At 43.8% G+C, this 24,530-nt stretch overlaps 5 non-coding genes and 1 gene segment (V, D, J or C); 5 read left to right on the forward strand and 1 right to left on the reverse strand.

Annotated features, from left to right (window-relative positions):
* Window positions 1-732: 732 nt before the first annotated feature.
* LOC139235503 (Ig heavy chain C region-like) lies at window positions 733-5,394 on the reverse strand. The segment is given in 4 exon segments: window positions 733-1,124; window positions 2,020-2,328; window positions 4,295-4,612; window positions 5,262-5,394. Coding segments are annotated over 4 exon segments (1,152 nt in total).
* Window positions 5,395-7,102: 1,708 nt separating this feature from the next.
* trnal-uaa (transfer RNA leucine (anticodon UAA)) lies at window positions 7,103-7,184 on the forward strand. The gene has a single exon. It is a non-coding gene; the product is annotated as a tRNA-Leu (tRNA).
* A 1,805-nt stretch (window positions 7,185-8,989) lies between these two features.
* Window positions 8,990-9,073, forward strand: trnal-uaa (transfer RNA leucine (anticodon UAA)). Its single transcript has one exon. It is a non-coding gene; the product is annotated as a tRNA-Leu (tRNA).
* A 3,019-nt stretch (window positions 9,074-12,092) lies between these two features.
* On the forward strand, window positions 12,093-12,175 carry trnal-uaa (transfer RNA leucine (anticodon UAA)). The gene has a single exon. It is a non-coding gene; the product is annotated as a tRNA-Leu (tRNA).
* Window positions 12,176-15,372: 3,197 nt separating this feature from the next.
* trnal-uaa (transfer RNA leucine (anticodon UAA)) lies at window positions 15,373-15,455 on the forward strand. The gene has a single exon. It is a non-coding gene; the product is annotated as a tRNA-Leu (tRNA).
* Window positions 15,456-23,775: 8,320 nt separating this feature from the next.
* On the forward strand, window positions 23,776-23,859 carry trnal-uaa (transfer RNA leucine (anticodon UAA)). Its single transcript has one exon. It is a non-coding gene; the product is annotated as a tRNA-Leu (tRNA).
* The last annotated feature ends 671 nt before the right edge of the window (window positions 23,860-24,530 follow it).

Consider the following 24,530-nt stretch of genomic DNA (forward strand, 5'->3'; position numbering starts at 1 on the left):
GATAGGTGGGAAAGCAAATTGTGAGGAGGACACAACGAATCTGCAAAGGGTTATAGACAGGCTCAGTGAGTGGGCAAAAATTTGGCAGATGGAGTATAATGTGGGAAAATGTGAGGTTATGCACTTTGGTAGGAAGAATAAAAAAGCAAACTATTATTTAAATGGAGACTACAAAATGCTGCGGGACAGAGGGATCTGGAGGTCCTTGTGCATGAAACACAAAAAGTTAGCATGCAGGTACAGCAAGTAATCAGGAAGGTAAATGCAATGTTGGCCTTTATTGCAAGGGGAATGGAGTATAAAAGTAGAGAAGTCTTGCTGCAACTGTACAGGGTGTTCGTGAGATGATTTTGAGGAATAGACAAAATGTCTAAGCATTGATAAATGCATCGTCTAACATCTCCAACTGAGATATAAATGTACAGCATTTGTTTATCAGGAAATAGAACTATGCAGATTCTCCCAGTGGGACGAAAGTTGCTGAAATGACTTTGAGGTATCCTGTCATTAAAGAGCTTCTCTTTGTCTCCAACCTGTGGTGTATATGAGCTGAGAGCGCTGAATGTACCAGCTTTGGCCACAAGTCCGACAAATATTCTGCTTCAGATTAACAGCCCGCCCCTTGGCTAAAATAGGAAACAAAATTAATTGAGCGGCTGTGTGTAACTCACGATTGGAAGAAAAGGCCTTTATTGTTTTTTATTTAAGAACTGAAAGGCAATCGAGAGATTCTCATTGATAAGAATTGATGTTGTCCATCAGAACAAGAGAAATATTCACAAAACTGGGTTTACCTCTGGATTTATTGACGGTTCTGTTGGTGATTTTCAAGGAAATCGGTTCATGTCCCACCACACAGGAGTAAGAAGTGCCGCTGGCCCACTCCTCGGCTGCAATGGATAGCAGGCTGTACATGAAGAATGATCTGCTGCCGTTCTCCGCCATCACCTCGGTGTTCTTGTAGTTGTCGGAATCCACCGGCTTGTCATTGACGGTCCATTTGACGAAGATCTCTCGAGGGGAGAAACCTCTCACTAAACAGGTGAGGCTGACCAACCTCTGAGCAGAGACTTCTTCTGCCGAGGGCAGGAGGACAGACACGGCCGGTTCTCGTGGATCTTTCGCTGTAGAACAGTTACAATAAAGGCCAATGAACTGGACAGTTCCAGAGACAATGGTGGGAGTTTTAATCTAATAAAGCAGGCGTGTTGAGGGTGTGGGGGTGATTAAATTGGTAAAAATCGGAATCCCGACATCAAACCGACCACTCCTGGTTGTAATATTGTATTTGAATAATATATTTAAAGGAGGCTGGAATCCTCTATTTTAACCTCCATTCGGTGTTTAACTGTAGCTGGTCCGGCTTGACATACTGTGTAAATCCCAGCAGTTACAGCGATGCGTGGACTGCTGCACCCAGGTGGTTATTGCCCTTACACCTCCATCCTGGATCCAGGGTCCCTGCCGAACCCACCCCCCGCGATCCGAGAGCTCCTCACTCGGATTCCAATCCTCCTCTTCTCCCGGGTGGCCTGTGAGACCACCACCACCAACTCGCCTTCTCCGTTTAAATTCGCCAATGTCCCGTAGTTACACGTCAGAGAAATATGCTCTTCGTTGACATTTAACGCTTTATTATTTCCCCTCTGGGGCCTCTCTGGTTTACCATCCCGCAGCAGAGTGAACATAATCTTTCTCTCTGAAATCTTGAAGGGTTGGACTTGAATTTACTGCACAGATCAAGGCGATTTGGCCAACTGGTCTCTGCCTGTGTTTATGCTCCATACAAGCCTCCACCTGACTCAGTTCATCTAACCCTAATAACATACCCTTCTATTCCTTTCTCGCTCATGGACTTATCCAGTTTCCCCTAAAATACATAACCTCAGGTCCAAGAGTGGGATTACCAAACTGAATGATCAGACTAGCCCATTAAACACTTTATATAATGAATTGGCCCTTGCACATGCACCGGAAATAGTCACAGTATCTCACTTATTGCAAAATCTCCCCGCTCACCCTTTTCCTTGTGGATGGAATCTCTGATAGGAGTCGGCATATCCTGATGGCTCACCACGCAGTAGAACTTATCCCCACTCAGCCAGTCTTGTGTCGAGATGTTCAAGTTGCTGATCACACTGTTGGGATCCTCTCCGTGTTGGACGGCAATCTCTGATTTCAAAGCCTCCTTTTCTCGGGTCCAGGACATGGTGAGCCCATAAGGAGCGTCAGACACGACGCAGGTTAAGGTCACCGTCGCCTCCAGTAAGACCTGTTCCAGTGACGGTGGGCGAAGAGTGATTTTTGAATCGCTGCATGGGACATCCACTGCAAAACAGGAATGAAAGTCAGGAAAAGCTGCAGCTTCAGAATCCGGACACAATATTTAGCCTTAACTCGTTCAAGGGGAATACATCACTTTTGAGATATCAACCTCTCGCTGTTGCTTTAACACCGGCGGTATTGGAAGGGCAATGAATTGGCAACGATTCCGGGAGATCTGTAACATTTCTTGTGTATTTGCAGTCAGAGCCACCTGTAATGGGCTGTGAAGCAAATAACCAGCGTAAAACGGGAATACATTGTGGTGCAATTGTGTTAGGCACTGAATAGCGCTCTTCCTGAAATCTCTTGCTCCTTTACACCCATCTATAGATCCTTGCCTCCAAACGCATCTCCGCTGGTTATAATAGTGAAGCCCAAATAGCCCGAAGTTCAAGAGGTCTACACCAACATTACTGGTTCAAAACAAGTGTCAAATTGATTTCAGGATTTATGGGATAACAGGAAACAAAGTTAAGTTTCTGGTCACTTGCTGTGATCTTTGTTGCGGTGAAAATGTGCAGGAACTAGTCACAGCCCCCGTCAGAGGAGAAGTGCAAGGTCGGGAATATGGAGTTCCAAGGGGTCTTTTGTGGTGGGGCATCATTTTTAATGATGTGAGGTAGTTTGTTAATTTCTGTCATTACTGAACATTTATCATGTCTGGTGAGAGAGAGTTAGAGTTAAATATGACCTCAGGGCATTAATATCAACATAGGAACTGGATGAGGCCACTCAGCCCATCCATCCTGTCCCGCAATCCAGTTAGATCAGGGCTGATCTACACTCAACACCATCTTCACGCCTTGGTTGTGTAACCCTTGATAATCTTGCCGAACAAAAATCTATCAATCTCAGTTTTCAACTTTTCAATTGAAACCAAGCTTCAGCAGCTTTTGGGGAGGGAAATGCAGACTTCCTGTGAAGAAATCCTTCCTGACATCACTTCTGCACGATCTAGCTCTAATTTTAAGATTCTGCTATTTGTTCTGGACTTTTCCAACAAAGGAAATAATTGTTCAACATCTACTTGATCAATTGTATTTATCTACTTGAACACCTCAATTGTATCACCTCTTAATATTCTCTACTCGTCTCCTCATCATTTTATTTTATTAGCCCCGGTATCATTCGGATAAACCTGAACTTTACCGCCTCCATGACCAGTATATCCTTCCTGAGGTGCGGAGCCCAGAATTGGGCTCAGTGCTCTGAATAGGGTAGATGCCCATTCCAACAGTGGGTTCCTGGACAGCTAGCAGTAAAGGGTTCCAGACCCTGACTGCCGCTCCGTATATGATCAGCCAACTCAGGATAAACGTGAGAATAAGGGCACGTTACTCACTGCCTGAAATCAGAGCAGGGGGAAAGCTTCGTTGGCGAGTTTATTAAATCCTGAACAATGAGGAATCCTGAACCAGAAGATCGTGGGTTGAAGTCTCACTCCAGATACTTGATCAAAAAATGTAAGCTGAGTCTCCCAGTGCAGTACTGGGGGCGTGGTGCACTATCGGAGGTGCCGTCTTTCGGATCACGTTTTAAACCGAGGATCCATTTGGCCTCTTAGGTGGACATAAATGATTCCCTGGATCTATTTCAATGAAAAGCCGAGGACTTTTCCTTAGTGGCCTGGGAATATTTATAGCTCAAAAAACACCACTAAGCAAAATATAATCTGGTCATTATCACACTGCTGTTTGTGGGAGATTGCTGTGCACTAAATGATTGCTGCACGTTGTACATTACAACTGTGACCACATTTCACAACTTAATTCATTGGCTGGCAAGCGATTTGGTTCAGACTAAGGTAGCTGAAGGCGCTGTTTCAAGGCAAGTTTGTAAACGCAAGAATACACAAACTGCATGATTGGAAATTAGGAATAGTTCGGTGCTTTTTATTAATTTCAATAAAAGTCCTGACTGAGATCAGCGCTCAGAATGGTCTATAACCTCCTGGGATTGTGCCTCTTACCCAGAGATCTGATGAAGTTACGGCTTTGCGTGACCCCTTCATGAGTGTCCTGGCAGGTGTAGACCGAGCCGGTGAACCATTCCTCGGCGGGGACTGTCAGCCGACTGGCCGCCGAGAAGTTCCCGTTCACCTCAAATACGGGAGAGGTGACGGAGCCAGAATCCAGGAGTTGTCCACTCTCCAGCAAATTCACGGTCAGTGACTGTGGCCGGAAATCGATGATTGAACACACGGCGCTTGCATATCTGCTGCTGGTGATTTGTTCAGTAGAACTCAGCGTGAGGAGAACAGTTGGAGGGATGATGTCGCGTTCAGAATCTTCAAGAGAAGACAAATGATTGACATTGCTTGCAAAATCAATCATTAAGAAATGCAAAGTGTCCTTATATTTTAACAGGTTCTTCGCTGTCAGACGAACACTAACCTGGCATTTACAGAGAGCAGAACTGTGCACAGTCTTTTCAGTGTAATCTGCAGACCGGAACTGTGCATAATATTCTTAGTATGATCTGGAGACCAGAACGTTACTCAGTATTCCAAGAGTGATGAGGAGACCAGAACTGTAAACAATATTCTTAGTATGATATGGAGACCTGAACTGTGGACAGTATTCTAAATGTGATATGGAAACCAGAACTGTGCATAATATTCTAAGTATGATACGGAGACCAGAACTAAACACAATATTTTAATTGTGATATGGGAGACCAGAACGGTGCACAGTATTATAAGTGCGATAGGGAGACCAGAACTATACACAGTACTCTAAGTGTGATATGGAGAACAGAACTGTACACAGCATTCTAAGTGTAATATGGAGATCAGAACTGTACACAGCACTCTAAGTGTCGTCTAACCAAATTTCTGTACAAGTTGAACATACCTTCTCTTCTTATCACAGTTTGCCCTGTATCCCACATAACTAACCTAGCATTGTGATGGCCCAGACCGACACACCACGTCAAACCTCGCAGTAGATGGTGCTGCTGCACACCTCTGACTCGCTGATGGTTAACCGGCTCTTTATCTTTCTTCCAGGAAAGGCTGGTGATTTTATCTTTCTTCCAGGAAATGCTGGTGATTTTGGGGGAGTAGTCCATCGCCAAACAGCTGAAGCAGTTTCTCCCTACTCAGCGCACTGTGACCTGGGCTCTATTCCATCCTATTGAATGGACGTCTCTTGAGTTTCCTCCTTCCTCCCACTCAATAAATAATCCGAATTAAATACCATTCCAAAATCCGGTTAATTGGAAGTTTCTCCTTAAAACGGTCCATTTCAATTCCCATTGTTGTTCTTGTTATATAAAAATGACCTGGACTTGGTTATAGGGATTCCATCTCGAAGTTCGAATATGAAGCAAAACCTGGCAACGTAGCCAATAGTGAGCATGATAGTAACAGACTTGAAGAGGAATCAGAGAGACGAGTGAAATGGGCCGGGACATGGCAGGTGCAATTTAATGCGGAAAATTGAGAAGCGGTGCACTTTGGGTGGAACATGGAGAGGCAGTATCATCTAAATAGTATTGTTTTGAGGGGATACAAAAACAAAAATATCTGGATATTGCCCCCGAGTCAATATTACTAAAAATGTTCGTAAATGCTCACTGAAAGCCGATGTGCATGTGTTTGTATGTGGGGTTGGGGTTGAAGCCCAGATTCTCACAGAGACAGAATCCAGGTTCTCACAGGACCAGGCTAGCCGAGTGGTTGAGGCGTTGGCCTTAAAATTCAATGGGTTTTTCCCGCGTGAGTTCGTACCCAACTCCTGGTATTTCTTTAATTTAACACGGATTTCCTCCCATTCTGATCAATGAGACCGGATTTTCATCGGTTGAATCAGCAATATTCTCTAACAATGTGACACTCTGTACCGATAATGAAATGAAATTGTGAACTGTATCTGTGTCGCTCGGTCTCTGCCTCTCTCTCTCTCTTCAGAGAGTTGTGTATGTGTTTGTATGTTTGAGTCTTTGTCTCTCTCAGTCTGACTCAATCTGTCTGTCCCTGTTTCTCTGTTTGTCTCTGTCTCTCAATCTGTCTCTTTCTCACGGTGCCACGTCTGTTCCAATGGGATTCTCTCAGACTCTTTGCCTGACTGGCTCTCTCTTTCCCATCATTTCGGTCTGTCCATGCCTTTGCCTGTCTGTGTTAGTCCCTGCCTGTAAGCTGAGAAGTATTTCCATCATTTTCTGTTTTAGTCTCTATCGCTCTCTCTCCATCTGTCTGCTTGTCACTGTCTTTATCATTGTCTTTCTATCACTCTTTCCTTCTCTCTCTTCATAGATCACACACACACATCTCTGTATATGTATATGTTTGAGTCTTTTTCTCACTCAGTATGCCTCTCCTTCTCAGTCTCACACTTTCTGTCTCTCGTTGTCTCTATCTCGCTGTCTGTCTCTCCCTGTTTGTCGGTTTGTCTCTGTCTCTCAATGTGTCTGTCGACTTCTCATGGTGTCCAGTTCTGTTCACAGTGGCTCGATTCCTGTTCTGACAGAACTGGTACCCGTCAGTTCCTCATTAGTATAGTGCTGAGTATCCCCGCCTGTCATGCTGGAGACTGGGGTTCAATTCCCCGACGGGGAGGCAGTTATTTAAAAATGTAGAATGTTACTTCTGTTTCTTGGTAGAGATTCATATTAAATGTTCCAGAGCAATATCGAACGATAAAAATACAGGTAGAGGAGATTGCCTCGTTCAGATTTTCAGCAACGGAGAATTTTTCAGGAGTCTTTGGCCGACTGCTGCACAGACATGGATGACTGAGTTTTTTCTTAGGCCAAGTACGGACCACGTTCTCACAGGACCAGGATAGCCGAGTGGTTAAGGCGTTGGTCTTAAAATTCAATGGGTTTTTCCCGCATGGGTTCATACCCCACTCCAGGTATTTCTTTAATTTGACACGGATTTCCTCCCATTCTGATCAGTAAAACCGGATTTAAATCGGTTCAATCAGCAATTTTCTGCAACAATGTGACACTCTGAACCGATAATGAAATGAAATTGTGAAATGTATCAGTGTCGCTCGGTCTCTGCCTCTCTCTCTTCAGAGAACTAAGCATGTGTTTGGATGTTTGAGTCTTTGTCTCTCTCAGTCTGACTCACTCTGTCTGTCCCTGAAAGACACAGTAGTCGTGGCCGAGTGGTTAAGACGACGGACTCGAAATCCATTGGGTTATCCCGCCAGGTTCGAATACTGCCGACTACGATTCTCACCATTTTTCATTCCATTTCACAATTTAACCGGTTCTCTGCCAAACCGATCCTGAGATAGATGGAATAACGTCCCACACCTTTCAACACTGACATTTTATTCTCATTTTTATTAATCTGCAATATTCACGATACAACCGTTTCAAAAATCGCAAACATCAGTCAAAGTTGCGACAGTGATTCAGCCTGTCTATCCCTCGAGATGTCTAAGGCATCTGTGCATGCCCGTTGGTGCGTGCAAATTTTTGGTTATGTGTGTGTGTGTCTCTGTGTCTGTCTATCTCTATATATGGCATGTGCGCCTTCATAGCTAGGTGATTTGAGTATAGAAGCAGGGATGTCTTACTGCAGTTGTACAGGGCCTTGGTGAGGCCATACATGGAATGTTGTGTTCAATTTTTGTCCCCGAATCTGAGAAAGGACGTCCTTGATATTGAGGGAGTACAGCGAAGGTTCACCAGCATGATTCCCGCAATGGCAGGATTGACATCTGAGGAGAGACTGGATCAACTGGACTGGTATCCACTGGAGTTTAGAAGAATGAAAGGGGATCACACAGAAACATATAAAATTCTGACGAGATTGGACAGCTTAGAGACTGGAAGAATGTTCTCGTTGCTGGGGAGTATGCGACCAAGGATTAGAGTCGAAGAGTAAGGGGTAAGCCATTTAGGACCGAGATGACGAGAAACCTATTCACTCAGAGAGTGGTTATCCTGTGAAATTTTCTACCGCAGAAAGTAGTTGAGGCCAGTTCGTTAGATATAATCAAAAGGGAGTTAGATATGCCCCTTATGGCTAAAGCGATCAAGGGGTATGGAGAGAAAGCAGGAAATGGGTACTGAGGTTGAATGATGAGCCATGATCTTATTGAATGGTGGTGCAGGCTCGAAGGGCCGAATGTCATATTCCTGCACCTAATTTCTATGTCTCTATGTTTCCATGTTGATGCGTGTATATTTTTGATTATTGTGTGTGCGTGTATCTGTGTATGTCTATCTGTATGTATATCTCTGTGTATGTGCAAATGTCTGTGGAAATCATCACCATGAATTTGGTAAGTCCTGGAACTTTTTAAAAAACTTGGGGAAAATAATACGGTTGTGATCTTTGGTATCGGTTTTGGTTCAGTGGCTCCATTCTCGACTGAATCAGGAGGTTGTGTGTGAGACCCACTCCTGAGACTTGAACACATCATCTTGGATGACACTCAAATGCAGCATTTGGGGAATGTTGCATTATTGAATCTGTTGACCATCGGCTGAAATTTTAAATTGAAGCTCCATCTGCACCCTCGGGTGGATGTGAAAATTCCCAGAGCCTTAGTCGAAAAAGAATCGGAGAGCTGCGCCCGTGTCAATATTACGAAAAATGTTCGTAAATGCTCCCTGAAATCCAATGTGTCTGTGTGTCACTGTGGGGGTGGAGCTGAAGCCCAGATTCTCACAGAGATAGAGTCCAACCACTGACAGGATCAGGACCAGGATGGCCGAGTAGTAAAGGCGTTGGACTTAAGATGTAATGGGTTTATACCCGCGTGGGTTCAAACCCCGCCTTCTGGTAATTCCTTAATAAAACGGAGATTTTTCCCATCCTGCTCAGTGATACCCGATTTTCATCTGCTGAATCTCCAATTTTCTGTAACTCTGTGACACTCTGAGCCGAAAAAGAAATGAAATTTTGAAATGTATCTGTGTCGCTCTCTCTCTTTAGAGAGCTGTGTTTGTGTTTGTGTGTTTGAGTCTTTGTCCCTCTCAGTCTACCTCTCTCTGACCCACTCTGTTTGTCCCTGTTTCTCTGTTTGTCTCTGTCTCTCAATCTGTCTCTTTCTCACGGTGTCTAGTTCTGTTGCCATGGGATTCTCTCAGACTCTCTGTCTGACTGCCTCTCTCTGTCCCATTATCTCTGTCTGTCCATGTCCTTGCCTGTCTCTGTTAGTCTCTGTCTCTAACCTGATAAGTATTTCCATTATTTTCTGTTTTTGTCTCTATGTCTCTCTCTCTATCTGTCTTTCTCTCGATCTGTCTCCCTCTTTTTCTCTCTCTTTGTCCCTGTCCTTTTCTCTGTCATTCCATCACAATTTGCCTCCCTCTCTTTATGGAGCATGCAAATACATCTCTGTGTATGTATGAGTTTGAGTCGTTTTCTCATTCAGTCTGATCCTCCCTTTCAGACTCAAAGTTGATGTCTCTCTTTGTCTCTATCTCGCTGTCTGTCTCTCCCTGTTTCCCTGTTTGTCTCTGGATCTCAATGTGTCTGTCTCTTTCTCACCGTGTCCAGTTCTGTTCGAACGGGATTCTCTCAATCTCTCTGTCTGACTGTCTCACTCTTTCCCATCATCTCTGTCTGTCTATGTTTCTGCCTATCTGTCTCTCTTTGCCTGTCGCTGGTAGTTCCTGTCTCTAACCTGCTGAGTATTTCCATCATTTTCTGTTTATATCTTTGTCTCTCTCTCTGTCTGTCGCTCTCTCTCCATCTGTCTCTCACCTTGTCACTGCTTTATCACTGTCTTTCTCTCACTCTTTCCCTCTCTTTTTTTATAGATCACACACACGCATCGCTGTATATGTAGGTGTTTGAGTCTTTTTCTCGCTGACTCTGACTGACTTTTCAGTCTCACCCTTTCTGTCTCTCGTTGCCTCTCTCTCGCTGACTGCCTATCTCTGTTTATCGGTTTGTCTCTGTCGATCAATGCTTCTGTCGACTTCTGTTCACAGCTCGATTACTGCTCTGACGCAACCCGTTCCCTCGTCCGTGTCATGCCGATTCTGCCCCCCTTTTACGTGGGAGAACCAGGTTCAATTCCCCGACGGAAAAGCAGCTTTTTCAAAATGTTGAATTTTACTTCTGTTTCTTGGTATAGCTTTTATTAAAAAGTTCCACATCAATATAGAACAGTAAAAATACAGCAAGAGGAGATTGCCTCTTTCAGATCTTTTGCAAACGGAGACTTTTTCAGGATTCTGTGGCCGTCTGTTGCACAGAGATGGATGACTGAGTTTTTTCTGAATAACATTTAAAGTGCCAGAGACGCAGTAGTTGTTGCCGAGTGGTTAAAGCGAAGGTCTAGAAGTCCTGTCGGTTTGCTGCTTGTAGTTTCGAATCCTGCCGACTACGATTCACTGCATTTTTCTCTACAATTTAACCAGGTTTTTGCAAAACGGATCCTGAGATAGGCAGAATAACGTCCCACACATTTCAACACTGACATCTATTTCTCATTTTTATTAATCTGCAATATTCATGATTCATACGGATAGAAAAACGCAAAAATCAGCCAAAGTAGCGACAGTGACCCTGCCTGTCTATCCATCTACTTGTCAAAGGCAATCTATGTATATCTTGACCTGGGTGCCATGGTACATCAGTCATTGATTGTTGGTGTGCAGGTGCAGCAGGCGGTGAAGAAGGCTAATGGCATGTTCCCCTTCATAGCTAGCGGATTTGAGTATAGGAGCAGGGAGATCTTACTGCATTTGTACATGGCCTCCGTGAGGCCACACCTGGAATACTGTGTTCAGTTTTGGTCTCCGAATCTGAGGAAGGACGTCCTTGCTATTGAGGGAGTACAGCGAAAGTTCACCAGCATGATTCCTGGGATGGCAGGACTGACATATGAGGAGAGACTGGATGAACTGGGCTGGTATCCACTGGAGTTTAGAAGATTGAGAGTAGATCAGAAGAAACATGAAAAATTCTGACGAGATTGGACAGCTTAGAGGCTGGAAGCATGTTCTCGCTGCTGGGGAGTTCGAGACCAAGGATCAGAGTCTAAGAGTAAGGGGCAAGCCATTTAGAAACCGAGATGAAGAGAAACGTCTTCACTCAGAGAGTGGATAACCAGTGAAAATTTCCATTGCAGAAAGTCGTTGAGGCCAGTACGTTAGATATATTCAAAAGGGAGTTAGATATTGCCCTTACGGCTAAAGGGATGAAGGGGTATAGAGAGGAAGCAGGAAAGGGGTAATGAGGTTGAATGATCAGCCATGATGTTATTAAATGGTAGTGCAGGCTCGAAGGGCCGAATGGCATATTCCTGCACCTAATTTCTATGTTTCTATGTTGATGCGTGTATATTGTTGGTTATTGTGTGTGTCGTGTGTCTGTGTATGTCTATCTGTATGTATGTCTCTGTGTATGTGCAACTGTCTGTGGAAATCATCACCATGAATTTGGTACGTCCTGGAACTTTTTAAAAAACTTGGGGTAAAATAATACAGTTGTGAACTTTGGTATCGGTTTTGGTTCAGTGGCTCCTTTCTCGACTGAATCAGGAGGTTGTGTGTGTAAGTCCCACTCCTGAGACTTGAACCCATAATCTTGGCTGACACTCAAATGCAGTACTTGGGGAATGTTGCATTGTTGAAGCTGTTGACCATCGGCTGAAATTTTAAATTGAAGCTCCATCTGCACCCTCGAGTGGATGTGAAAGTTCCCAGAGCCTTAGTCGAAAAATAATAGGAGAGTTGCGCCCGTGTCAATATAACGAAAAATGTTTGTAAATGCTCCCTGAAATCCGATGTGTCTGGAGCTGAAGCCCAGATTCTCACAGAGGCAGAGTCCAACCTCTGACAGGTTCAGGACCCGGATGGCGGAGTGGTAAAGGCGTTAGACTTAAGATCTAGTGGGTTTATACCCGCGTGGGTTCGAACCCCACTCCTCGTAATTCCTTAATTAAACAGAGATTTTTCCCATCCTGCTCAGTGATACCCGATTTTCATCTGCTGAATCTCCAGTTTTATGTAACGCTGTGACACTCTGAGCATGAAATGAAATTGTGAAATGTCTCTGCTGCTCTCTCTCTCTTTCGAGAGCTGTGCATGTGTTTGTGTGTTTGAGACTTTGTCTCTCTCTGACCCACTCTGTCTGTCGCTGTCTCTCAATCTGTCTCTTTCTCACGGTGTCTAGTACTGTTGCAATGGTATTCTCTCAGACTCTCTGTCTGACTGTCTCTCTCTGTCCCATTATCTCTGTCTGTCCATGTCCTTGCCTGTCTCTGTCTCTAACCTGATAAGTATTTCCATTATTTTCTGTCTTTCTCTCTATCTGTCTTCCTCTTTTTCTCTCTCTTTGTCCCTGTCCTTTTCTCTGTCATTCCATCACTATTTGCCCCCCTCTCTTTTTGGAGCACGCAAGTACATCTCTGTGTATGTATGTGTTTGAGTCTTTTTCTCATTCAGTCTGATCCTCCCTTTCAGTCTCAAACTTTCTGTCTCTCTTTGTCTCTATCTCACTGTCTGTCTCTCCCTGTTTCCCTGTTTGTATTTGGTTCTGAATGTGTCTGTCTCTTTCTCACGGTGTCCAGTTCTGTTCGAAAGGGATTCACTCAGTCTCTCTGTCTGACCGTCTCATTCTTTCCCATCATCTCTGTCTGTCTATGTTTCTGCCTATCTGTCTCTCTTTGCCTGTCGCTGGTAGTTTCTACCTCTCACCTGCTGAATATTTCCATCATTTTCTGTTTGTATCTGTCTCTCTCTCTATCTGTCGCTCTCTCTCTATCTGTCTCTCTCCTTGTCACTGTCTTTCTCTCACTCTTTCCTCTCTCTCTTTATATGTAGGCGTTTGAGTCTTTTTCTCACTGAGTCTGCCTCACTTTTCAGTCTCACCCTTTCTGTCTCGCGTTGTCTCTCTCTCTCGCTGTCTGTCTATCCCTGTTTGTCGGTTTGTCTCTGTCGATCAATGTGTCTGTCGACTTCTGTTCACAGCTCGATTACTGCTCTAACGCAACCCGTACCGTCGTCCATATAGTGGTGATTATTCCCGCTTGTTATGCGGGAGAACTGGGTTCAATTTCCCGACGGCGCAGCAGTTTTTTCAAAATGTCGAATTTTACTTCTGTTTCTTTGTATAGATTTTATTAAAAAGTTCCAGAGCAATATAGAACAGTAAAAATACAGCAAGAGGAGATTGCCTCTTCCAGATTTTTTGCAAACGGAGACTTTTTCAGGATTCTGTTGCCGACTGCTTCACAGAGATGGACGACTGAATTTTTTCTGAGTAACATTTAAAGTGCCAGAGATGCAGTAATTGTGGCCGAGTGGTTAAAGCGATGGACTAGAAATACTTTGGGTTTTCTGCGCGTAGGTTAGAATCCTGCCGACTACGATTCTCAGCATTTTTCATTCCATTTTATAATTTAACCAGGTTTTGGCAAAACTGATCCTGAGATAGATGGAATAACGTCCCACACCTTTCAACACTGACATTTTTTTCACATTTCTATTAGTCTGCAATATTCACGATACATACGGATAGAAAAATGCAAAAATCAGCCAAAGCAGTGACTCAGCCTGTCTATCCCTCGATATGTCAAAGGCATCTGTGCATGTCCGTTGGTGCATGTATATTTTTGTTTATGTGTGTGTGTTTGTGTGTGTGTTTCTGTGTCTGTCTATCTGTATATATGTCTCTGTGTATGTGCAACTGTCTGTGGAAATCATCACAGTCCTGGAACTTTTTCAAAAGACTTGGAGAAAATAATACGGATGTGAACTTTTGCATTGGCTTTGGTTCAGTGGCAGCATTCTCGACGGAAAAACGCAAAAGCCAGCCAAAGCAGCGACAGTGACCCTGCCTGCCTATCCGTCTATTTGTCTAAGGCACTCTGTGTATATCTTGATCTGGGTGTCATGGTACATCTGTCATTGAAAGTGGGCATGCAAGCGCAACAGGCAGTGAAGAAGGAAAATGGCATGTTCGCCTTCATAGCTAGGTGCTTTGAATATAGGAGCAGGGAAGTCTTCCTGCAGTTGTACAGGGCCTTGGTGAAGCCACACGTTAAATATTTTGTTAGTTTTGGTCTCCAAATCTGAGGAAGGACGTCCTTGCTATTGATGGAGCACAGCGAAGGTTCACCAGCTTGATTCCAGGGATGGCAGGACTGACATATGAGGATAGACTGGATCAACTCTGCTGGTATCCACTGGAGTTTAGAAGAATGAGAGAGGATCTCATCGAAACATATCAAATTCTGACGAGATTGGACAAGTGAGAGGCAGGAAGAATGTTTCTGTTGCTGGGGAGTTCGAGAACCAGGGGTCACAGTCTCAGAATAAGGGGTAAGCCATTTAGGACCAAGATGAGGAGAAACAGCTTCATTCAGAGAGTGGTTAACCTGTGGAATTCTCTACCGCAGAAAGTTGTTGGAGCCAGTTCGTTAGATATATTGAAGAGGGAGTCAGATATGGCACTTACGGCTCAACGGATCAAGGGATATGGAGAGAAAGGAGGATATAGGTACTGAGGTTGAATGATCAGCCATGATTTTATTGAATCGTGGTGCAGGCTCGAAGGGCCGCATGGCCTACTCCTGCAACTAATTTCTATGTTTCTATGTTTCTATGTTGATGCGTGTATATTTTTGGTTATTTTATGTGTGTGTGTGTCTGTGTATGTCTATCTGTATATATGTCTCTGTGTATGTGCAACTGTCTGTGGAAATCATCACCAAGAATTTGGTATGTCCTGGAACTTTTAAAAGAACTTGGGGAAAATAATACGGTTGTGATCTTTGTTATCGGCTTTGTTTCAGTGGCTCCATTCAAAAGGCCGAGTGTGTAAGTCCCTCTCCTGAGACTTGAGCGCATCATCTTGGCTGACACTCAAATGCATTACTTCGGGAATTTTGCATTGTTGAAGCTGTTGACCATCGGATGAAATGTGAAATTAAAGCTCCGCCTGCACCATCGGATGGATGTGAAAGGTCCCAGAGCATTACTCGAAAAAGAATAGGAGAGTTGCCCCGTGTCAATATCACGAAAAATGTTCGAAAATGCTCCCTGAAACCCTCTGTGTATGTGTGTGTCTGTGGGGGTGGAGTTGAAGCCCAAATTCTGACAGAGACAAAACCCATTTCTGCCCGGACCAGGATGGCCGAGTGGTTAAGGTGTTGGACTTAAAATCCAATGGTTTTATAACTGTGTGGGTTCGAATCCCACTCCTGGTAATTGTTTAATTAAACAGAAATTATTTCCCATGCTGCTCAGTGTTACCCGATTTAGATCTGTTGCATTTGCATGTTTCGGTGATACTCTGAGCAGATAATGAAATGTATCTGTGTCGCTCAGTCTCTGCCTCTCTCTTTCGAAAGCTGTGTCTGTGTTTGAGTCTTTGTCTCTCGAAGTCTGCCTCTGTCTCGTTCTCACTGTGTCCAATTCTGTTCCAAAGGGATTCTCTCTGTCTGACCGTCTCACTATTTCCCATCATCTCTGTCTGTGTTGGACCCTGTCTCTCGCCTGATGAGTCATTCCATCATTTTCTGTTCTTATTTCTGTGTGTGTCTCTCTCTCTCTATCTGTCTTTCTCTCTATCTGTCTCTGTCTTTTTCTTGTCATTCCATCACTATTTGCCTCCCTCTCTTTATGGCGCACGCAAACACATCTCTGTGTATGTAAGTGTTTGAGTCTTTGTCTCACTCAGTCTGACCCTCCCTCTCAGTCTAAAACTTTCTGTCTCTCTCTGTCTCTATCTCGCTGTCTGTCTCTCCCTGTTTCCCTGTTTGTCTCTGTCTCTCAATGTGTCTGTCTCTTTCTCACGGTGTCCAGTTCTGTTCGAATGGGATTCTCTCAATCACTCTGTCTGACTGTCTCTCTTTTTCCCATCATCTCTGTCTGTCTATGTTTCTGCCTATCTGTCTCTCTTTGCCTGTCGCTGTTAGTTCCTGTCTCTAACCTGCTGAGTATTTCCATCATTGTCTGTTTATATCTTTGTCTCTCTCTCTATCTGTCGCTCTCTCTCTATCTGTCTCTGTCCTTGTCACTGTCATTAACACTGTCTTTGTCTCACTCTTTCCCTCTCTCTCTTTATAGAGCACACACACATATCTCTGTATATGTATGTGTTTGAGTTTTTTCTCACTGCGTCTGCCTCTCCTTCTGAGTCTCACACTTTCTGTCTCTCGTTCTCTCTCTCTCGTTGTCTGTCTCTCCCTGTTTGTCGGTTTGTCTCTGTCTCTCAATGTGTCTCTCTACTTCTCATGGAGTCCAGTTCTCCTCACAGTTCGATTCCTGCTTTGACTAAACCCACATTCATTTGTATAGTGCGTAGTATCCCGGCCTGTTATGTAGAAGACAGGGTTTCAATTCCCCAACGGACAGGAAGCTTTTTCAAAATGCAGGATTTTACTTCTGTTTCTTGGTATAGATTCATGTTAAAAAGTTCCAGTGCAATACAGAATAGTAAAAATACAGGAAGAGGAGATTTTTTTCAGAATTCTGTGTCATCTGCTGCAGAGAGGTGGATGACTGAGTTTTGTCTGAGTAACATTTAAATAAATAACTAGTCAGTAGTCGTGGCCAATAGGTTACAGCGATGAGCTAGAAAATCCATCGTATTTTACCCCTGAAGGTCGAATCCTGCCGACTACGATTCTCAGCATTTTTCATTCCATTTCACAATTTAACCAGGTCTTTGCAAAACTCAACCTGAGATTGATGGAATAACGTCCCACACCTTTCAAAACTGTCATTTTTAAAATAATTTTAATTAAACTGTAATATTCACGATACTTACGTATAGAAAAACGCACAAATCAGCCAAAGTTGCGACAGTGATTCAGCCTGTCTATCCCTCTATATGTCGAAGACATCTGTACATGTCCGTTGGTGCGAGTATATTTTTGCCTATGTGTGTGTGTGTCTGTGTCTGTCTATCTGTATTTATATATATATCTGTGTATGTGCAACTGTCTGTATAAATCATCACCATGAATTTGGTATGTCATGGAACTTTTTAAAAAGATTTGATGAAAATAATACGGTTGTGAACTTTGGTATCGGCTTTGGTTCAGTGGCGGTATTCTCGACTGAATCAGGAGTTTGTGTGTTTAAGTCCCACTCCTGAGACTTGAGCAGATAATCTTGGCAGACACTCAAGTGCAGTACTTGGGGAATTTTGCATTGTTGAAGCTGTTGACTTTCAGAAGAAATTTTAAATTAAAGCTCCGTCTGCACCCTCGGGTTGATCACAGCATTACTCGAAAAAGAATAGGAGAGTTGCCCCCGTGTCAATATTACTAAAAATGTTCCTAAATGCTCACTGAAACCCGATGTGTATGTGTGTGTCTGTGGGGTGGAGTTGAAGCCCAGATTCTCACAGAGACAGAATCGAAACACTGGAAGGACCAGGATGGCCGAGTGGTAAAGGCGTTGGCCTTAAAATTCAATGGGATTTTCCCACGAGATTTCGTACCCCACTCCTCGAATCTCTTTAATTTATCACTGATTTCCTCCCATGCTGATCAGTGATACCTGAGTTTCATCTGTTGAATCAACAATTTCTGTTACTCTGTGACACTCTGAGCCGATCATGAAATGAAATTGTGAAATGTATCTGTGTATCTCAGTCTCTGCCTTTCTGTCTTTAGAGAGCTGTGCATGTGTTTGTGTGCTTGAGTCTGAGTCTGCCTCTCTCTGACTCACTCTGTGCCTGTTTCTCTGTTTGTCTCTGTCTCTCAATCTGTCTCTTTCTCACGGTGCCAACGTCTGTTCCAATAGGATTCTCTCAGAATCTCTGTCTGACTGTCTCTCTCTTTCCCATCATCTCTGCCCATGTCTTTGCCTGTCTCACTTTGTTCCTGTCTCTAACCTGATGAGTATTTTCATTATTTTCAGTTTTAGAAACATAGAAACATAGAAAATAGCTGCAGGATTAGGCCATTCGGCCCTTCGAGCCTGCGCCGCCATTCAATATGTTCATGGCTGACCATTCCTTCAGTTCCCCTTTCCTGCTTTCACTCCATACCCCTTCACCCCCTTATCCGTAAGGGCCATATCTAACTCCCTCTTGAATATATCCAATGATCTGGCATCAACAACTCTCTGCGGCAGGGAATTCCACAGGTCAACAACTCGCTGAATGAAGAAGTTTCTCCTCATCTTAGTGCTAAATGGCCTACCCCTTATCCTAAGACTATGTCCCCTGGTTCTGGATTTCCCGAAAATCGAGAACTTTCTTCCCGCATCGAACCTGTACAGTCCCGTCAGAAACTTATATTTTTCAATGAGATCCCCTCTCATCATTCTAAACGGCAGTGAATAAAGGCCCAGTTGATCCAATCTCTCCTCATATGACAGTCCTGCCATCCCTGGAATCAGTCTGTTGACAATATCGGACCGAGTCAGCATGGATTTATGAAAGGGAAATCATGCTTGATGAATCTTCTGGAATTTGTTGAGGATGTAACGAGTAGAGTGGACAAGGGAGAATCAGTGGATGTAGTCAAGAGATTGGTGCACAAAGTCCAAGCGCATGGTATTGGGATTAATGCACTGACGTGAATAGAGAACTGTTTGGCAACTGGTTTGCTGCACTCCCTCAATAGCAAGAACGTCCTTCCTCAGACTAGGAGACCAAAACTGAACACAATATACCAGGTCTGGCCTCACTAAGGCCTTGTACAACTGCAGTTAGGTCTCCCTGCTCCTATATTCAAATCCCCTAGCTATGAAGGCCAGCATACCATTTGCCTTCTTTACCGCCTGCTGTACCTGCAAGCCCACTCTCAGTGACTGATGAACCATGACACCCAGGTCTCGTTGCTCCTCCCCTTTTTCTAGTGTGCCGCCATTCAGATAATGTTCTGCCTTCGTGTTTTTGCCCCCAAAATGGATAACCTCACATTTATACACATTATACTGCATCTGCCATATATTTGCCCACTCACCTAATCTGTCCAAATCACCCTGCAGCCTCTTAGCATCCTCCTCACAGCTCGCACCACCACCCAGTTTAGTGTTATCCGCAAACTTGGAGATATTACACTCTATTCCTTCAACCAAATCGTTAATGTATATTGTAAAGAGCTGGGGTCCCAACACTGAGCCCTGCGGCACCTCACTAGTAACTGCCTGCCATTGTGAAAAGGACCTGTTTATCCCGATTCTCTGCTTCCTGTCTGTCAACCAGTTCTCTATCCACGTCAGTACATTAATCCCAATACCATGCGCTTGGATTTTGTGCACCAATCTCTTGTGCGGGACCTTGTCAAAAGCCTATTGAAAGTCCAAATACACCACATCCACTGGTTCTCCCTTGTCCACTCTACTTGTTACATCCTCAAAAAATTCCAGAAGATTCCTCAAGCATGATTTCCTTTTCATAAATCTATGCTGACTCGGTCCGATCCTGTCAGTGCTTTCCAAATGGGCTGCTATTTCATCCTTAATGATTGATTCCAACATTTTCCCCACTACTGATGCCAGGCTAACCGATCTATAATTAACCGCTTTCTCTCTCCCTCCTTTTTTAAAAAGTGCCATCACATTAGCTACCCTCCAGTCAATAGGAACTGATACAGAGTCGATAGATTGTTGGAAAATGATCACCAATGCATCCACTATTTCTAGGACCACTTCCTTAAGTACTCTGGGATGCAGACTATCAGGACCCAGGGATTTATCGGACTTTATTCCCATCAATTTCCCTAACACAATTTCCCGCCAATAAGGATATCTTTCAGTTCCTCATTCTCACTAGACTCACAGTCCCCTCGTACATCTTCAAGGTTTTTTGTATCTTCCTTTGTAAAGACAGAACCGAATTATTGTCTCGATCTCTCTCTATATCTGTCTTTCTCTCTATCTGTCTCCCCCTTTGAACATAAGAACATAAGAACATAAGAATTAGGAACAGGAGTAGGCCATCTGGACCCTCGAGCCTGCCCCGCCATTCAATAAGATCATGGCTGAACTGGTCGTGGATTCAGCTCCACTTACCCGCCCTCTCCCCGTAATCCTTAATTCCCTTATTGGTTAAAAATCTATCTATCTTTGACTTGAAAACATTCAATGAGCTAGCCTCAACTGCTTCCTTGGGCAGAAAATTCCACAGATTCACAACCCTCTGGGAGAAGACATTTTTTCTCAACTCGGTTTTAAATTGACTCCTCCGCATTTTGAGGCTGTGTCCCCTAGTACTAGTCTCCCCGACCAGTGGAAACAATCTCTCTGCCTCTATCTTGTCTATCCCTTTCATGATTTTAAATGTTTCTCCAAGATCACCCCTCATCCTTCTGAACTCCAAGGAGTAAGGACCCAGTCTACTCAATCTTTCATCATAAGGTAACCCCCTCATTTCTGGAATCAGCCTAGTGAATCGTCTCTGTACCCCTTCCAAAGCTAGTATATCCTTCCTTAAGTAAGGTGACCAAAACTGCACGCAGTACTCCAGGTGCAGCCTTACCAATACCTTATACAGTTGCAGCAAGACCTCCCTGCTTTTGTATTCCATCCCTTTCGCAATGAAGGCCAATATTCCATTTGCCTTCCTGATTACATGCTGCACCTGCAAACTAACCTTTTGGGATTCATGCACAAGGACCCCCAGGTCCCTTTGCACCACAGCATGTTGTAATTTCTCCCCATTCAAATAATATTCCCTTTTACTGTTTTTTTCCCAAGGTGGATGACCTCACTCTTTCCGACATTGTATTCCATCTGCCAAACCTTAGCCCATTCGCTTAACCTATGCAAATCTCCTTGCAGTCTCTCTGAGTTCTCTACACAACCCGCTTTCCCACTAATCTTAGTGTCATCTGCAAATTCTGTTGCACTACACTCTGTCCCCTCTTCTAGGTCATCTATGTATATTGTAAACAGTTGTGGTCTCAGCACTGATCCCTGTGGCACACCACTAACCACCGATTTCCAACCAGAAAAGGACCCATTTATCCCGACTTTCTGCTTTCTGTTCGCCAGCCAATTCTCTATCCATGCTAATACATTTCCTCTGACTCCGCGTACCTTTGTCTTCTGTAGTAACCTTTTGTGTGGCACCTTATCCAATGCCTTTTGGAAATCTAAATACACCACATCCATCGGTACACCTCTATCCACCAAGCTCGTTATAGCCTCAAAGAATTCCAGTAAGGTAGTTAAACATGATTTCCCTTTCATGAATCCATGCTGCGTCTGCTTGATTGCACTATTCCTATCTAGATGTCCCGCTATTTCTTCCTTATGATAGTTTCAAGCATTTTCCCCACTACAGATGTTAAACTAACCGGCCTATAGTTACCTGCCTTTTGCCTGCCCCGTTTTTTTAAACAGAGGCGTTACATTAGCTGCTCTCCAATCCGCTGGTACCTCCCCAGATTCCAGAGAATTTTGGTAGATTATAACGAATGCATCTGCTATAACTTCAGCCATCTCTTTTAACACCCTGGGATGTATTTCATCATGACCAGGGGACTTGTCTACCTTCAGTCCCATTAGCCTGTCCAGCATTATTCCCCTAGTGATCGTGATTGTCTCAACATCCTCCCTTTCCACATTCCTGTGGCCTGCAAATTGTGACATTGTTTTTGTGTCTTCCACTGTGAAGACGGAAGCAAAATAATTGTTTAAGGTCTCAGCCATTTCCACATTTCCCATTATTAAATCTCCCTTCTCATCATCTGAGGGACCAACATTTACCTTAGTCACTCTCTTCCGTTTTATATATCGGTAAAACTTTTACTATCTGTTTTTATATTTTGCGCCAGTTACTTTTGTAATCTATCTTTCCTTTCTTTATTGCTTTCTTAGTAATTCTTTGCTGTCATTTAAAATTTTCCCAATCTTGTAGTTTCCCACTAACCTTGGCCACCTTATACGCATTGGTTTTTAATTTGATACTCTCCTTTATTTCCTTGGTTATCCTCTGCTGGTTATCACTTCTCTTGCCGCCCCTCTTTTCACTGGAATATATTTTTTTTGCGCTCTATGAAAGAGGTCCTTAAAAGTCCTCCACTGTTCCTCAATTGTGCCACTGTTTAGTCCTTGTTTCCAGTCTACTTTAGCCAACTCTGCCCTCATCCCACTGTAGTCCCCTTTGTTTAAGCATCGTAACCTCGTTTCTGATACAACTTCCTCATCCTCAATCTGTATTACAAATTCAACCATATTGTGATCACTCATTCCGAGGGGATCTTTTACGAGGAGATCGTTTATTTTTCCTGTATCATTACACAGGACCAGATCCTAGATGGCTTGCTCCCTTGTAGGCTCTGTTACATACTGTTCTAAGAAACAGTCCCGTATGCATTCTATGAATTATCTCTCTCATTGTCCCTGTCTTTGTCCCTGTCATTCCATCACTATTTGCCCCTCTCTTTATGGAGCACACAAACACATCTCTGTATATGTATGTGTTTGAGTCTTTCTGTTATTCAGTCTGACCTTCCATCTCAGTCTCTAAGTCTCTGTTTCTCTTTGTCTCTATCTCGCTGTCTCTCTCTCCCTGTTTCCCTGTCTCTCAACTTATCTGTCTCTTTCTCACGATGTCCAGTTCTGTTCCAATGGGATTCTCTCAGTCTCTCTGTCTGACTGTCTCTCTCATTCCCATCATCTCTCTCTGTCCATGTCTCCACCTGTCTCTCTCTTTGCCTGTCTCTGTTAGTTCCTGTCTCTAACCTGCTGAGTATTTCCATCATTTTCTGTTTATATCTCTGTCTATCTCACTATCTGTCGCTCACTCTTTCTCGGTCTCTCTCTTTGTCACTGTCTTTGTCACTGTCTTTCTCTCACTCTTTGCCTCTCTCTCTTTAAAGAGCACACACACACATCTCTGTATATGTGTGTGTTTGAGTCTTTTTCTCACTCAGTCTGCCTCTCCTTCTCAGTCTCATACTTTCTGTCTCACGTTGTCTCTATCTCGCTGTCTGTCTCTCCCTGTTTGTCGGTTTGTCTCTGTCTCTCAATGTGCCTGTCGACTTCTCATGGTGTCCAGTTCTGTTCACAGCTCGATTCCTGCTCTAACAAAACAAATACGCGTCAGTTCCTCGTTCGTGTAGTAGTTAATATCCCTTCCTGTCACGCGTGAGGTCGGGGTTCAATTCGCTGACGAGGTTGGAGCTTTTTCAAAATGTTGCATATTACTTCAAAATGTCCTGGAACTTTATAAAAAGACTTGGGGAAAGTAATACGGATATGAGCTTTGGTATCGGCTTTGTTTCAGTGGCAGCATTCTCCGCTGAATCATGAGGTTGTGTGTGTGAGTCCAACTCCTGAGACTTGAGCATATCATCTTGGCTGACACTCAAATGCAGCACTTGGGCAATTTTGCATTGTTGAAGCTGTTGACTTTCGGATGAAATGTTAAATTGAAGCTCCGTCTGCACCCTCGGGTGGATATGAAAGGTCCCAGAGCATTACTCGAAAAAGAATAGGAGAGTTGCCCCTGTGTCAATATTACTATAAATATTTGAAAATGCCCATTAAAAACCTATGTCTGTGAGAGTGGATCTGCAGCCCATATTCTCACAGAGACAAAATCCGAATACTGACGAAACCAGGATGGCCGAGTGGTTTAGGCGTTGGACGTAAAATCCAATGGGTGTATAGCAGCGTGGGTTCGATACCCCACTCTTGGTAAATCTTTAAATTGAAACCGATTTTCTCCCATCCTGCTCAGTAATGCGCGAATGTATTCTGTTGAATCTGTTCATGTCGATAACTTTATAGCATTCTCAACTGACAAAGAGATGGGGTTATGCAATGTTTCTGTGCCTCTCACTCTCTGTGTTAAGAGAGCTCTTTATGTGTTTGTGTTTGAGTCTGACTCACTCTGTCTGAGGAATTACGAGCTGAATTTAGGGAGCCTGGAGCTAAATTAACAAATAGGACATCAAAGGTAGCAATTTCAGGATAGCTACCACTGACACCTGCTAGTCAGAGTAGGAATCGCAGGATAGCTCAGATGAATGTGTGGTGCAGAATGGAGGGATTCAATTTCCTGGGACATTGGAACCGTTTCACGGGGAGCTGGGACCAGTGCAAACCGGACGCTCTGCACCTGGGCAGGACCAATGTCCACGGGGGAGAGTTTGCTCGTGTTGTTGGGGAGTGGTTAAACTAATATGGCAGTGGGATGGGAACCTATGCAGGGAGACAGAGGGAAGTAAAATGCGGGCTGAAAAGTAAATGTGGACGGCAGAGAAACCCAAGGCAAAAATAAAAAAGGGCCACATTGCAGCCAAATTATAAAGGGACAAGATGTGTCAAGATAACAAGCGTGAAGGCACTGTGCCTCAATGCGAGGAGTA

This window comes from Pristiophorus japonicus, chromosome 23 (genome assembly GCF_044704955.1).
Source record: "Pristiophorus japonicus isolate sPriJap1 chromosome 23, sPriJap1.hap1, whole genome shotgun sequence".
Classification (NCBI taxonomy): domain Eukaryota; kingdom Metazoa; phylum Chordata; class Chondrichthyes; family Pristiophoridae; genus Pristiophorus; species Pristiophorus japonicus.